Raw genomic sequence first — 17359 nt, 5'->3', positions numbered from 1 at the left:
TTCAGCCAATTTTTTGCTCTTGCGTTTCTGCATCCTCAAGCAAGCTATAAACGGTCATCACCATGAAACAGCTGGACATTTTGCCACTCGCTCACGATCGGTCGTAGTGAGAGGTGACTGAAACAAATTGCCGCGTGTTTAACGTCGTCGTCGTCGTAACGAAAATCTCGCACATTTGGTTCGCGTTGTGCCGTTTATTTGTGATCCGACTTGACCGTGGATTTTGGTCATCTAGAAGTCGTGCCTAAAAGCGTGTGTGTTTGTGTTTACTGCAATTGTAATATCGACTGCTTTTTTTTTTGTTTTGGATATTTTAGTAGTGGTTAGCCTGTAGAAGATGTTTTCATCCTTGAGCTCGTACATCTGGACCACTTCGGAGACTGGAAGGTAATAACAAGCTATAGTTGCTTCAAGCGATTTCAAATCAATTCGAATCAGGTAGTCATGCTATCGATTTTTAGAACTCAAATATTCCTTCAGAACAGTTAACTTCATTCAAATAATCATTTATAAGACAATGTTGTCCGGTGAATTGTAGTTAGTATGAGTTTAATCAGGACTATATTAATTGGATAGTTTAGCATAAATTTATCAATGTAGCATGATGTAACTAAACCAGTTTAACAAAAACGTTCACACCGACATCATGTTAAATAATGAAATTACACCAATTATTTCCATTACTGGTACCAATCCATTTTGGAAAAAACATGATTCGACATTTCATTCATTCAAATGTGGCCTTTCCCGGTTTCGCATTGCATTACAATTTTTATCCAAGACACTGTGGAAAATTCCTCGGATAAAAAGATCACGGATCGTATCGGTAGGTAACCGGCAATCTAACTTGTTAGCACCCGATGTTGGTAGTTCGGGCTATAGATTATTTATAATTAACCCCTTCGTGCTGTTTTCTAACATTGTCCGGTTTCTAACGGCGACTGATATCTCACGCTTGAGTTATTGTCATCGAATGAATACATAAACGTTACTAGTTATGGCTCTTGCTTTGACTAGATGCAGATAAACTTCTCTGAGAAACTGTTGTTTATGAAAATGAACAGAACCATTGGAATCGATGAATAGCATTGTAAAAGAACTGGAAACTACATATTCTGAAAGTAAGTTGAATTGAAATTCCAATATATAAATAAAAAATGTCGAATTCAACTATTCAGTTCAAATTGAGAATATTTTGGCAGAGTATGGTAAATCAAAAATTTATTTCTCTAGAGCGGTTACTGGAATGAACTAAACCGCCTCTGAAGAAAAAAAATCCATTGAATTCTACTATATTAAAAACCCTTCTTTATCCTACCCTTCTTTATTATTCTTTAACCCTTCTTTATCCATCCTTGGTATGATAAAGACTGTTCCAGAAAGTATGGACGCAACCAAAAACCGCTGCCATTTCGCAATGGTTCAGAATCTGTCAATTTTTATGGTTGCGTCCTGTTGTTTACACTCTTCTCTAAACACTCGTGCAGTTGTATATTCGTTTTCATTAGTTTGTTGCGAAATGCGCGGACTTTCAGCAGAACAACGTCGAAAAATTGTATACAAATGGTGCACAGAACGGGGACTGTCACTGAGAAAGATAGCAAAAATGGAAAGAGTAAGTAAAAAAGTCGTGCGAAATGCAATCAGGAAGTTCGGTGAGGATAACACCTTTGAGGATAAACCGAAAACGAGTCGAAAAAAAATCCTGCTCACCCTCAGTTGGATAAACGTATAGGCTTCAGTTCAGGATGTGCCCAAAAAAGTGGGCACTTCGAAGTCAAATGTTCTTCGTGCTAAAGAACGTTTGAATCTTCGAACCTATAAGAAGCAGAAACAACCAAAACGTAGTCCGAAACAAGAAGCATCGATCAGGCCGAGGGTTCGAAAGCTGTACAATACGATTCTTGCTGGAAATTTGAACTTCATAATCATGGACGACAAAACCTACGTGAAACTCGATTACAAATCCTTGCCGGGACCACAATATTATACGGTGCGAAAAGGGCAAGTGTTAACCCAGTCCGAGACATCGATTGAAATTAAAAAATTTGGTAAGAAAGCTATGGTCTGGCAAGCAATTTGTAGCTGCGGTAAGATTTCGAAACCCTTCATCACCATTGCTTCCATGAACAGCGAAATATACATCAGGGAATGTTTACAAAAACGATTTCTACCCATGATTCGAAGCTACAAGGATCCTGTTGTCTTCTGGCCAGATCTTGCTTCTTGCTACTACTCGAAATCAACGGTAGAATGGTCGTCCGAAAAGACATGAATCCACCAAATTGCCCACAATTTCGACCAATTGAGCAATTTTGGGCATTAACGAAGGCACATCTTAGGAAACATGTCTCGGCAGCCGAAACCATTCAACAGTTCGAAAAAGATTGAAAAAAAGTGTCATAACTTGTCGCCAAGAAGTCTGTACGGAATTTAATGAGGAACTTTCGCAAGAAGATGCGCCAGCTAGTCTACAATGGCAAATGTTGCAAACGTTGAGAATTATATTCTGTTGTTGTAGTCTAATATTATCAGTATATGGAATAAAATTTGAATATCTAACACTTGTGAATTATTTACAGCGAAATCAAAGTGCGTCCATACTTTCTGGGACAGTCTTTATGCCAGTCCATTAGAATCCATTTAAAGTAGGGTGAAAAATATTCATATAACTTTTCACGTATCTATAATGTGGATATTTATTGGAGTGTAATATTCTATTAGGGCTATAATAATCATCTCATTAGTCGAGTTGCCATATTATTTTGACGATTCTCGTCGAGTGTTGAAATCGAGTACAATATATTTGCTTCAGCTCTATAAAGCAATACCGCAGAAAAAATAGTTCCAAAATTGTTCAATACTGCTGTTAAAGCGACGCGAAAACTCGAAGTGAATGCACTTTTTCTAAACTTACCCTTTTTTAAACAAACTTGGATGCATACCAACATACTTGAATTTTTAATTGTAAAAATCTTTGGAAAAAAATAAAATGTCTGTCTCTTTTCACAAAATAGTCTTTTCTTCTCACCGAATTTCGGAAAAGAACGAGAAAGACGAGAAAGAAATAAAATCGATTTCAAGAAAAGAAAACGTGTGGTTCAATGATTTTCCGCTGGATGGCTAGGTTAGTTCCCTCTAGTTCAACAAAACGAAACATCCTATGATCCACAATGAAAGCAATACAAATAAAGATTGGATACTAAAACGTTCGTCGGGCGCAAAGAGAATATACCGAATGCGGCTTCGGTAAATGTATCTAACTGAGAACAATGCGCCTAGTTTTGGGTAGACCGGACAAATGGAGAGAAATTCTATTAAGAGGATGATCTAACAAGGTAAAAGCTTTTCAGCCGAACATTTATACATTCGCAATAGCTTATTAAATTTGCCATCTGGTGTTCTGAACGCTAATATCCCTCAAAAATCGAAAGTGGCGAAACAGCTTAATTTTCTCCTTTTCTTTTGCTAATAGTGTTGCACGAGGTATTATTTGCTAATTTCGTTTTTTATCGTGTGTACGAAATCTAACATCTTGCACAGCGCATTCGTTCGTAGAGGCGGTATTGTGTTTTCTTATTTCGTACCACCGCATGTACGTACCGGTGCGCTTTATGAGACTTTTGAAATTTTGGACACTCATCACCTTGTAATTGCGGAATCGGAAGTCAGACCCGGATGACATTCGGGAGTTATGTATAGAATGATAAGGCCATAAGCCATCACTGAGAAAAGCAAGTTCACTCCATTTTACAGTTTGTGATCACTATTTCCTGTGCTTCCGGAACCGGAAGCCGGGGACTGGTATAATTCAAAAGTCTTGCAGAGGACCTTGCAGAGTCTTGCAGAGGACCATAAGCCATCTCTAAGAAAAAAAAGTAAATAATTTAAAATTAGATTTTTTACACTAAACATTAAGTACTACCGGAACCCGAAGACGGATCAAATAGAAATTCAGGAATTTCTATGGAATCTAAAGATATTTGAATCTAATTTTGTGAAACTCGGTTTAGCCATCTTCGAGAGAAGTTGATGCACTTATTTTCATATATTTTACACATTTCATCCCATAATTCCGAAACCGAAAGTCGGATCTAAATAATATTCAGAATTTTGTATGAGACCACAAGACCTTTCCGAAATCTTGTGGTCCCTTGAATCTAAGATTGTAAAAATCGGTTTAGCCATCTCCGTAATTTAGATATATTTTTCTTCGGTCATATGAACGTGCACCAGACGCTTGAACATATTATAAACAACATATCATATTCAAAAGACTCATCGCTTGCTTAGAACGAACCGTAGACCCATACAAATACATTATTTAGCGATCTGTTTAGAACATTTGTTCATAATTTAAGATGGTTAGTGTAATCAATCCTATGGTCTACTCTTGATTGACGAAAAATAAACAAACAAAATCACCAACTCCAGTTCACCTATGGAACAATCGGAGGAGTCGTTGTCCTCCCATAAATCAAAATTTCCTATATTCCTAAGCAACTCTTATTAGTCGCAATCATGATAACATCAGTGTGCAATCCGCCAAGACCAACTCGTTTAAAGTTTTCTTTCAATGATTCCATACAATTCAATGCCAAATTATTTTAAATTTTTCGTTGCAGTCCTCTGGAAGAAATAACATTTACGATTAATGGAAAAACATATACTGGTGAGTTAACTGTAATAGAACTAAGTCTTTTTATTAATTGCAATTGTTGAAACACCATTCGAATTCTTCATTTTATAACATCAAACTACAACAGTGAATTCCAAGACGGTACCGGTGGACACATCACTGAACACCTTCATTCGGAACCATGCGCACCTCACCGGAACTAAGTTCATGTGTCTCGAAGGGGGCTGTGGGGCATGTATTGTCAACATGAATGGTACACACCCGGTAACAAAGCAGACAACATCGTGGGCCGTGAATTCTGTATGTCGCGTTTATCCTGTTAAGTAAAATAACCTTGAATGATGATCATAACGTTTTAGTGCCTTCTACCGGTGTTCGCCTGTCATGGAACGGATATTCTCACCATAGAAGGAATCGGCAACAGAAAGGATGGATACCATCCAGCTCAGCAACGGTTAGCCAACTTTAACGGAACACAGTGCGGGTACTGTTCTCCGGGTATGGTCATGAACATGTACAGTTTGCTCGAATCCAAAAAAGGCCAGGTATCAATGGAGGAAATAGAAAACTCCTTCGGAGGAAACATTTGTCGATGCACTGGCTATCGGCCTATTCTGGATGCCTTCAAATCTCTAGCTATCGATGCTGATAAGCAACTTTTGGAAGCTTGTAGGGACATTGAAGACCTAACCAAACTATGTCCAAAAACGGGAACAACATGTTCAGGAAAGTGCTCTGCTATTGAGCAAATACGTGCGAAACAACCGATTCGGATGATCTTTGAAAATGACACCGAATGGCACAAAGTCTATAACATAGATGAGATTTTTTCCGTTCTCGAGAAAATCGGGGAAAAGCCCTACATGTTAGTAGCCGGAAACACCAAACACGGTATGGAAGTTAACACTATCATCAATTTGAATAACTTAATTTTTTTTTCTTATGACAGGAGTTTATCGACGAAGCGAAAACTTGAAGGTTTTCATTGACATCAACTCGATCGACGAACTACACTCTCACTCGATGGGAAATGAGTTACTGGTCGGTGGAAATGTTTCGTTGACGGAGTTCATGACCATCCTGTCGGAAGCTGCGAACAAGACTAACAATCTCAGCTACTGTACTGAGTTGGCCAAGCATATAGATTTGGTAGCAAGCGTACCCGTTCGTAATTCAGGAACGATTGCTGGGAATTTATGCATTAAAAACCAACATCACGAGTTTCCGTCCGACATTTATCTGATTCTAGAAGCAGTTGGGGCTCAGCTTACAATCGGTTCGCACTGATGTATTGATGTGTATAAGATAAGGGTTTAACATATATAATTTCAGTTGAACTTGGAGGGAAAACATCTACTGTTAGTCCTATGGAATTTGTGCAGATGGACATGAGCAAAAAAATTATCAAAAACTTAAGTCTTCCACCGCTGGATCCATCGGTCAATTTCTTTCGATCGTTCAAAATCATGCCAAGAGCACAAAATGCGCACGCTTATGTGAATGGTGCGTTTCTCCTTAAACTTAACAACAGCAAAAATAGTGTGGACGAAGCCCGTATATGCTTTGGTGGCATAAATCCGAATGTGAGTAATCTGATTTTTTTATTACACCCTGATCCCTCTGATTTCATTTCAACGATGAGCACGATCGTAAGGCTAGCCATATAATTATTCATTGTAATTTTTCTTAAAAGTTTACTATAGACCATCTTTTTCTAAATTTACCCTCTGGGAGAGTGGGAGAGTTTTAAATCGTGAATATTTTGTTGTACCTAATGTATCAACATATTTTTTGTTTGTTTGCGCCGTCACTAGCACATTCAACTACGACGGGCAACGCCGACACGCAATGCGAAAATGAAAGTATTCATGTGGAACACATCTTTACACAAGCATCGGTATCGTCCCGAATTATGCCGCATTTATAACAAAATATTGTGCTTTTCAACAAACATTCATCGATCAAATCGTATTAGACTATTAAAACAATTACAGGGTTGTGCACAAGACACGATCGATTGCGATGATAATATAAATGCAATAATTGAAACAATAACAAAATTATATTGATGGTAGAAGTCTCGATTCTAGATTCAAGATACAAAGAATAATATTCTTCACAAAACATTTCCACTGTTTTGCGAAACAACTGTAGTTTAAATTATTTCGGATAGCGCTTGCGTTATTGTTAAGAACTATTTCTATTATTTTCTATAATTTCGTTGTGTGTTATCATATTTGATGCTGGATTTATTGTTATTATTATTGAATATTCATTTATCCCCATTTCAACCTATATTTTTCCCTCGTCGAAGTTGATATTGTGCTTTATAAGTGCACAGTTTCAGTTTCAGTGAGCCAATGTTATTCGTATTCACGTCAATCCGGTTATGTCTCTGACATTACCCATCCGCTTTATTTATTGTGTATTTTCTGCCGCTTGGACACAAATGCTTTACAATTAACTATTAATACTTCACCGCATCTGCAAATCGCCGCCAGATCACCTAATTCTTTGATAATTTCTATAAATTTTTTTTTACATCCTCTGGAAAATCAAATTATTCTTGCTCAGAAAGTTGATCGAAATCGGATTAGAAGATAATTTTGTCATCCATCACGATGTAACACAGTTTGGTAAGCAACTTTTTGTACAATTTCGGGGTTCCTTTCCAGCGGCAGCTCATTTGTGTCACGTGAAACCGAATTAGGTTTTACCAAGTCCTTGCTATGAAGCTGGTTCCTGAAGTCAACGCTTTCTGTTGTGGTGACGTTGTTGTTAACAATATGTTAAGCTACGTTCATACAATTTCATTGCACACAGTATATTATTATGTAAATGAATTTCTGCCTGTTACTAGTAATCATAAATTTCTCATAATACGGAACAGAGAACTCAAAAAGTAGAAGAATTTTTATATTAATTTTGAAATGTAAATGCAATCGAAGCCCGTTAAAATTTCGTTGTATTGAATTTGATCGAAATATTCCGATTCGATCGAAGTACAAAATAAAGGTGATTATTCTAGCTATGTGTCCTCTATACAATCTGTCGTTTGACGTTCCATTGTATAAGGAATGAGAGCTTGTTTATATAATCAAATTATATTATTACAGAGCAGTTCACTAATATTTGTGCCACCGCATTAAGAGAGATATGAACATTGCTTGAATACAGCATCTGACAGCGAAATAAAAACAAAAAACCGCCGGCACATGTCAAACATGATTTTTTGTTTTTTGTCACGAGTTCATTTCTGATTTCGTCTTGCAAAACTTAATCGAGCCATTGGGGTGGATATTAGGTTTTGCAACTAGAAGCATTACTTCATGAAGCTTACCCAAGAAGAGCTTGCCGAATCGTTGGGAGTGAGTCAGCAAGCCATTTCAAAACGTCTCAAGGTCCTGGGTATGATTCAGAAAGAAGGAAACTGGGTGCCGTACGAGTTGAAACCGAGGGACATCGAGCGCCGTCTATTTGTATGTGAGCAACTGCTTCAAAGACAAAATCGTAAGGGGTTTTTACATCGAATCGTAACCGGTGGTTCGATACGATAATCCTAAACGCAGAAAATCATGGGGAAAGCCCGGGCATGCTACTTCGTCGAAGGCAAAACCGAATATTCACGGCGCTAAGGTGTTGATTTGTATTTTGGTGGGATCAGCTCGGTGTGATTTACTACGAGCGCTTCAAACCGGGTGAAACCATCACAGGAGATCACTACCGAACGCAACTGATGCGCCTTCGTCGCGCGCTAAAAGAAAAGCGGCCACAATATCAAGAGCGACATGACAAAGTCATCCTTCAACACCACAATGCTCGGCCTCACGTCGCAAAAGTGGCCAAAATGTACCTGGAAACGCTGAAATGGGAAGTCTTGCCCCACACGCCGTACTCCCCAGATGTCGCCTCTTCTGACTTCCACCTATTCCGTTCGATGGCACACGGCCTGGCAGATCAACATTTTCAATCCTTCGAAGAGTTGGAAAATGGATTGCTTCAAAAGAGGACTCCTTTTTTCGAGCCGGGATCCGTAAATTGCCGGAAAGATGGGAGAAAGTTACAAAAATGAACAGAACGAACTTTTTTTGACAGTCGACGTGTACTTGTTTACAGTTTAAAAGTTCATCGTTCGAATGTAAAAATTGCAAGTCGCCTCACACTCAACAGATTCATACATAAATCGCTCCTTGATGCTGGAAACACATACAGGGCAATATTTTTAGTTATAGTGTTTGTTAAAAACGTATTCCACAGTGAAATTAAATAAAAAAAAGGCCCTGTATGTGTTTCCAGCATCAAGGAGCGATATATGTATGAATCTGTTGAGTGTGAGGCGACTTGCATTTTTTACATTCGAACGATGAACTTCTGATGAACTTTTAAACTGTAAACAAGTACACGTCGACTGTCAAAAAAAGTTCATTCTGTTCATTTTTGTGAGGTTATGGCATGTTCGTGCAAAACCTAATTAGGTTTATTATCGTGACGACACAAATGAACAAGTATTCATCCTTGACAGCTCAGCGGTACTGTTTACAAACAAGCTTAAACAAAAATCGAAGAGCACATCTAAAACAATCATCTTTACACTTTGGAACTAGTCACTTTTATTGAATAATTATCCAAAACGAACCGTATTCAATCGTGAACAAATGTTTTAAAACTTCATTTGGGCGATACGGACCGTAAATGGTCTGATCTAATTTGTCAATAAACAAACAAAAGAAATTTCTGTTTACAAACAGTACTGCTGGACTGTCAAAAAGTGTTCATCCGATTGAGATTAGCAGTGACCTAATATTAGGTTTTTTACCGTCAATCGGATGAACACATTTTGACAGTTCAGCGGTACTGTTTGTAAACAGACTTTTTTTTGTTTGTCTGTTGACAAAATGGATGAAATCTTTTACTGTGCATATCACCTAAAAAGAGTATTAAAACATTTGTTCATGATTGGATACGGTTTAATATTGAGTTTAATTAAATAAAAGTGTATAAACGATTGTTTAAGATGTGTACTCCGATTTTTGTTTACGCTTGTTTGTAAATAGTACCGCTGAACTGTCAAGGATGAATCTTAGTTCATTTGTGACGTCACGATAAAAAATCTAATAACTCACTGGTCAAAAGACGATCATCTTGTTCATTTCATAAGGTTATGTTATTTTTGTGTAAAACCTAATCAGGTTTTGCAAGATGACATCACAAATGAACTCGTGATTAATAAAGTTCATGTTTGTTCAACTTTCAACATCATCCATTTAGGGCTATTGTACCAATAGTCATCCCATTTTGTCAATTTTTCGACTTTCAATAAAATAATTGAGATAAAATTCGGATACAATGTTGTTGCTTCGACTCTAAGAAGCCCCACTGCCGAAAAAATAGTTCAAAAACTGTTCAATACTTTTATTATTATATTAATTATTATTATTATATTTTTTAGCCGATTATTACTCACGCACCCGACGTTAAAATGTTCCGTGAACTTCCTTTTACCGGAAACTCGACGATGCATGGAATATGCGCATAGTTTTGTCAAAGTGATCATGTTTTTGGTTAAAAACCGTGTTTCAGTCGATGAGTGCTTATTAATGAACTCATAGCTTTCCAATGGTGGGATCTAATTCTCCATTTGAACGAAGACTGATCAAAATTAAATTTTGTTTAAACCATCTTGCTTTCAAGTTTTTCAAGTTTTTCGGTAGATTATCTGTCAAGCGTCATCTCTTTTTGTTCATTTTTCACTATCACAACTCATCATCTAGCTTTTCTAATCTTCCTCTCGCTGGACATTGAATGTTAAGCTAAGTTAATAATAACTTCACGTTTTATCGGATAACCGCTAATATTTTTCTAAAGTCGTCAGTCGTACTGCATCCCGGCAGATTTTATGTAAGTCCGGCAATCCGGCAACCCTACAGCAGATATCGCTCTAACTAATGGTGACGGTGGTTTTCGGATATGAGATGACTACTGGAGCCGTTACCCTATTATGATTTATTTATACCGCTAAATCGAATAGAAACATGATTTACAAGAAAAACTTTCCAACACCATTGATTTTGTTATTATTTTCCAGTTTACTCACGCTACCAACACCGAGAAACTGCTGATCGGTAAAAATCCCTTCGACAACAACACTCTTCAGGCGGCCTGCAATGCTCTAGCGGCCGAATTGGATCCCGATTGGGTTTTGCCCGATGCATCCGTTGAGTACCGTAAAAACCTGGCCGTCTCGTTGTTCTACAAATTCATTCTCGGCATTGCACCGGAAGGGCAGATCAATGTGAAGTCAGAGTACAAATCCGGTAGTACAGTTATGCAAAGGCCATTATCATCGGGAAAACAAACTTTTGACACATACAAGAAAAATTGGCCACTGACAAGGAATGTTCCCAAAATTGAGGCGTTAGCTCAGACTGCCGGCGAAGCCAAATATTGCAATGACCTACCACCACAGCCTGGCGAGTTGTATGCGGCTTACGTTTTAGCAACCCAGACTAACTCCAGGATAGCCCAAATAGATCCCTCAGCTGCGTTGGTTTGTTTAGTTCTGATATTGTAACAATACTTGTTTTACTAAATTTTCTTTCAGAAAATGCCAGGCGTGGTCGGATTCTTTACTGCTAAGGACATTCCAGGAATAAACAACTTCATGCCAGCTAGTCATGGCAACCAAGATGTCGAGGAAATCTTCTGCAGCGGCCAGGTCCAATTTCACGGACAACCCATCGGTGTCATAGTGGCCGAAACGTTCAATTCGGCACAGAGAGCAGCTAACGAAGTCACCATAACGTACCAAAAAACCTCGGATAAACCGATCTATCCCACTTTAAAATCTATTATGGACGTCAATGTTCAAGATCGCTTTTTCGATGTTTCTTTTGATAAGAAGGGTAAGTCTTACAGAGTGGCTCCGGCAGTGACTGCCACCAAGAACATCAAGGGACGCTTTGAAATTGCGGGACAATACCACTACACCATGGAAACGCAAACTTGTGTTTGCGTGCCGATCGAGGATGGGATGGACGTCTATTCGTCTACGCAATGGATGGATCTCACTCAGACAGCAATTGCTGAATCGCTGAAACTTCCTCAAAATAGTTTCAATTTACAAGTTCGTAGATTGGGAGGTGGATATGGAGCTAAAATTTCAAGAGCTACGCAAATAGCTTGTGCATGCGCACTGGCGGCTCATCTAACAAATCGTCCTGTACGATTTGTACTGAAAATTGAAGAGAATATGCGAGCGATCGGAAAACGTTACGGCTGCATTAATGATTATGATATTGACGTCGATAAAACAGGCAAAATAACTAAAATGAACAATAGTTATGCTCAAGATTATGGAGTTTCGCTAAACGAATCCGTACAGGGAGCGACTACTGAGTTCTTCAAAAACTGCTACGACACAAAAACATGGAAAACTGTCGGAAAAGCAGTTCGAACCGATGCGGCTAGTAACACTTGGTGCCGATCGCCCGGTACAACCGAGGGGGTGGCAATGATAGAAAATATCATGGAACACATCGCCCATGAAACGGGACTTGATCCATTCGAGGTTCGAATGGCAAACATGGCGAAGGACAACAAGATGCTACAGTTGATGCCCCAGTTTCGTCAGGATGTAAAGTATGATGAACGCAAGCGTGCCATCGACGAGTTCAATGCTGGCAATCGTTGGAAGAAACGCGGTATCGCAATAATTCCCATGCAATACTGGTTGGATTACTTTGGACAACTTAACGCGATTGTGTCCATTTTTGCGGGAGACGGTACCGTATCCGTTACACACGGAGGAATTGAAATGGGACAGGGCATGAACACCAAAGTCGCACAAGTAACTGCCTATGCTTTGGGAATCGGACTAGAGAAGGTCAATGTGAAACCGTCCACCACTTGGACCTCTCCAAATGCCATTGTTACGGGTGGGAGTATTACTAGTGAAGCTGTTTGCTATGTAAGTAGTCTTTAGTATTTGAGATATGAGCGTGTAATTTCTAGTCCGAGTTACAAACTATAAGTACAATTTCAGGCCGTGAAAAAAGCATGCGATATGCTGCTGGACCGGATGAAACCTATTCGCGATGCGAATGAGGGCGCATCTTGGGAAAAAGTGGTGAAACTGTCTAACGACAAAAGCATTGATCTTTGCGCAGAGGCCCAATATAAGGCCGAGGATCTAAAGCCCTACTACATCTGGGGTCTGAGCTGTGCGGAAATCGAAACCGATATACTGACGGGAAATGTACAAATCAAACGGGTGGACATCCTGGAAGACACCGGCGAAAGCATGAGTCCTGGCATCGATGTTGGACAGATTGAGGGAGCTTTTGTGATGGGGATCGGGTACTACTTCACGGAAGCACTAGTGTATGATAACGCCAGTGGCGCCTTGTTGACTGATCGTACCTGGACGTACAAACCTCCGGGCGCGAAAGATATACCAATCGATTTCCGTATCAAGTTTCTGCAGAACAGTGCTAATCCTGCGGGGGTACTTCGCTCGAAAGCCACGGGTGAGCCAGCTCTGAACATGTCCATCGTGGTACTGTTTGCACTTCGCAACGCTCTTAAGTCAGCTAGGCAGGATGCCAGTCTACCAGACGAATGGATTCCTATGGGCACACCAACAACTCCGGACCAGATTTATATGTTAGCTGGTAACAAAATCGAACAGTATTTGTTGAACTGAAGTGATATCATGTATACGATGGAATAGCTTATAATTGAACAAGTGGTGCAGGACTTAATTCATAAGATAATTTGATATTGATTTTGTTGATACTTACAGAATAAACAAAGTGTTTATTTAAAAAATGGCAAATGAATGAATAATCAATATTTTATCACATCATCAATACAATAAGGATTCAACATAATATGAACTCCCTATTCGTGTCAGTATCCGAAATGTACCAAATTCCTAAAAATCCCGAAAATAGCAAGAAATTTCAATATGCAGAAAATAAGAAAATGAACTACACTTTGTGTGTTCAACAACGCTTCGACCTTATTCAATGTTGAAGAGACTGCACCTGTTTCTGGGCCATTCCACCAATTGCCGACACAGTTTTGAGCCCGTACATCTCCGATTTCGATGAAACTTTATGATGTGATAATCTGTTTGGTGTACTTTCTAATGGGCGGAGTTACACCAGGCATGTCCAAACACTGCACTGCACTGCGTGCTTCATATAACCACCGCCACCGCGTGTATTGAGAATGCCATTGCGTGCCAGTGCACAAAGAGAAACACGAAACGCAATATCCGAAGCCACGGTGCTTGTGGCGCTGTTTTATTTTCGGCGCTGGTGTTTCAAGCTTCGGCATACACCGAAACTGCGTGTTTTCAGTTTCGTTAAACACCGGAGCCGAGTGTTTTCAATTTCGCGAAGGCACCGAAGAGCACCCATGCGTTGGTTATAATGTCAATCAATTGAATTCAATCAGACGCGTATTGATGAAAAAAGAATTAATCATTCAAACGCATTTTTCGTCATACCGTGGTGCTATAGGTGCTTATAGTACAAGCAACGTATATGGCAAATTGGAAACACTCGGCTTCGGTGTTTGCCGAAGTCAGGAACACTCGACTTCAGTGCTGCCCGAAAATCCAAACACCGTTGCTTGGCAATTACACGACCACCGGTACGGGTGCTTTTTCTACTGCGTTCGGTGTGTGTTTTTCAACACGGGCACGAAGCGTAGCATTCAATACTCCTGGTGGTGTGCTCACGAGTGATGGTGAGTACCGTGCAGAACGGATCCGTGTTTTTGCCATGCCTGAGTTACACCATTGATTTTTGGCGCGCGATAAAAATTTCGATTAATTGAAAAACAACACTTTTAATTCGATTTTTAAATTAAGTGCAAAAAATTTAAAATATACATGTTCTTATGTAAAAATGTTCCAGCTTTAGGATAAACATATTTTGAGAACTTAAAAAATATTCTAAAGTACAAAAAAACATTTTTTTTCAAAAAAAAACATTTATTTTTAATTTTTTTTTTGCTTTTCCGCAAACTTTATTTTAAATTAAATATTTTCATTCGACTTCTCGTTCTTTTTTACATAAGAATCAATTTTCAACAATATGGGACTCTTTTTGCATCAACAGCAGTTGAAGCGCCAAATAGTAAACTGTAGTCACATCGACAGTAGTATTCAGTTGCGATTTTTTCTTTCACAGACTTCATTAATTTCTGTACCTGCTGGTAAATTGATATTGTGTTTTTCTATAATACTCTGGTTTACTGTGACTTTAACCGTGTAAAAATATAATAACGTAAGTGTTTTTTTTTTAATATTGTCAACGAGTTTAAGCGCATAATTTCAAGTGTTGTGAAATTCCTTTACTGCATTAAAACATGAGTTCACTCAACAACAAAAGAAGAACAATTTGTTGTAATCCGTTTGAAAAGCCATCATCTCGTAAGTTGATTTCATTAGATATATTTCTCTATCTCAAAACCAAACATTGCAACGTGTTTTATCTTCAGATTCTAAAGCGATTTACGTCCTTTTCCTGTTGACAAGTTATGGATATTTAGTGATGCTGGTAAAAACTCTTTACTATGCACAAAATGTCGTAAAGATGTGATAACTTATTCTCTTGAAAATATATCGCAAACGCCGGAAGAATATCACAGCCAAACTTTTTCCGATGTATCTAGTAACCAATGCTCAACGCATAGCAACTTTGTGGTCGAGGATTCGATAGATGTTGCATTAGAAGTTTCACCAGTGAGAGAAAAATCGTATGTGCATGTGCATTTTATTGACCATATAATCATTTTGTATAAATTGTTTGTTTCAATTCATTTCAAAAGAACATAAGTTTCACTTCATAACAAATTACAGATTGAATAAAAATTCTTATACGTCTATTAAGCTGGAAGAAAAGCCGAAACTGAGCGATTCAAGAAAGATTTCGGTATTGTTCCCTCAACATATACGAATATTTTGACTCGAGAATATTCCTCAATTATCGAAAATATCAAAAACGCTCTCAAGTTTGAGAAAAACAGGTAGAATTGACATCTTGTTTCTTTAATACAATCAATAACAATAACAATAACCTTAGATTTTGGAAAACTCAACTTTTAAGTCCACACGTCAAAAATGTATTTTCGAAATTTGCTTCACTTCGACCTCAACAAAAACAGCTCGTGGATCAATGAAGAACACCCTTCAAACAAGGACCTATTGACTAAATTGATTTGCCTAGAATCGAACGAATCGTATTATAGCCAAAATTGATAATCGTGTCCAAAAACCAACACGATGCATGATAAACTTCAATCTTATTTTGATGAAAATGGTATTGATGAAGTTAGTTATAAAAAATGGACAACAACTAAACGTTGTACTATTCTCGATGTGTGCACTGAGGCTGATGAGTTTCTTGACACCCTCATGGAAGATCTCAAGAAACTATTACTTCATGACTTTGTGGCTTCAAAACGAAGCAAATACTTCACAGAACTAAGGGAAAATTTAGCTCCCGGAAAAATTGTTGCGGTGCAAGATTTCGCCGAAAATTTTGCATTCGTAGCTCAAGACACTGCGCAAGTCTTCCACTGGAACAATAATCAAGCCACGTTATTTCCAACAATAATATACTACAGAGAAAATGAAGAAGTAAAACACTATTGCTTGCTTGGAATTTCAGACTGCTGGAAACATGATTCTGTGTATATGTTCCAGGAAAAAGTGATCGAACATTTGAAAAAAAAATTCATAAATCTTGAAAAGATCTACTACTTCTCGGCAGTTCAAAAATAGAAAAAAAAATCGCCAATTTATATTATCATCACTCCGATTTCCAAATTGAAGCCGAATTGCACTTTTTTTGCGACTGCTCATGGAAAAGGACCTTGTGATGGAGTGGCTGGGAGTGTAAATCGCCTTGCAATGAAAGCTGGTCTTCAAAGGGGAAATAAACAGCCAATTTTAACCGCAATGAATTTGTATGAATGGGCACGGAGTTCCATTAAAAACATCAATTTCTTCTTCTTGGGTTGTGATTTATACGAAAACAAAAAGCGAATTCTTGAAGATCGGTTCTCAAAAGCAATAACAATTAAGGGAACACAGCGTTTTCACACTGTCATTCCTTCAATTGATCGGAAAACTATGTAAATGTTAAAACTATCTCGAGCTCACAAGTTGTTGAACAGTTTAAAATTTTTAAATAAATGTAATTTTTCGTTCAAATATATTATGAATGTTGTTAATAATAATATGTTTAATGCATGAGAAGTTAGATATATCATTCATTTTACCCCGGTTTAATGCATAAGAAATAATAAGAAGGTTTTTCCACACCTTTGTTGATTTTGACAATCACCTCGCTAATTCGTAACGTCGTGAATGATCAATCCGTGCCGTGGAGCGGCGTTCTTTGCGTTTCAACTGCTGTTGATGCAAAAAGAGTCCCATATTTTTGAAAATTGATTCTTATGTAAAAAAGTACGAGGAATCGAATGAAAATATTTAATTTAAAATAAAGTTTGCGAAAAAGAAAAATAAACATTTTTTTGAAAAAAAATGATTTTTTTTGCACTTTAGAATATTTTTTAAGTTCTCAAAATATTTTTATCCTAAAGCTGGAACAGTTTTACATAAGAACATGTATATTTTAAAATTTTTGCACTTAGTTTAAAGGTCGAAAAAAATAGAATTAAAAGTGTTGTTTTTCAATTAATCGA

At 38.0% G+C, this 17359-nt stretch overlaps 1 protein-coding gene across 1 annotated transcript; it reads left to right on the top strand.

Moving 5' to 3' along the window:
• Positions 1 to 100: 100 nt before the first annotated feature.
• On the top strand, positions 101 to 13462 carry LOC131436745 (uncharacterized). The gene is made up of 9 exons (XM_058605630.1): positions 101 to 387; positions 4626 to 4672; positions 4767 to 4939; positions 4999 to 5530; positions 5589 to 5915; positions 5972 to 6222; positions 10725 to 11186; positions 11241 to 12605; positions 12681 to 13462. Exons 1-9 carry the CDS (start codon positions 338 to 340, stop codon positions 13338 to 13340), a joined length of 3867 nt encoding a protein of 1288 aa, XP_058461613.1. The 5' UTR covers positions 101 to 337; the 3' UTR covers positions 13341 to 13462.
• The last annotated feature ends 3897 nt before the right edge of the window (positions 13463 to 17359 follow it).

Source organism: Malaya genurostris, chromosome 3, assembly GCF_030247185.1.
Source record: "Malaya genurostris strain Urasoe2022 chromosome 3, Malgen_1.1, whole genome shotgun sequence".
NCBI classification, from domain to species: Eukaryota; Metazoa; Arthropoda; class Insecta; order Diptera; family Culicidae; genus Malaya; species Malaya genurostris.
The sequence above is the reverse complement of the archived record's forward strand: the minus strand, read 5'-3'. Positions and strand labels throughout refer to the sequence as shown.

Coding starts and splice junctions, on each gene's coding strand:
- LOC131436745 (XM_058605630.1), top strand. CDS start 338: ATGTTTTCATCCTTGAGCTCGTACATCTGGACCACTTCGGAGACTGGA. Junction 4,673..4,766: donor TAATGGAAAAACATATACTG/GTGAGTTAACTG, acceptor AAACTACAACAG/TGAATTCCAAGACGGTACCG. Junction 6,223..10,724: donor TTGGTGGCATAAATCCGAAT/GTGAGTAATCTG, acceptor ATTATTTTCCAG/TTTACTCACGCTACCAACAC.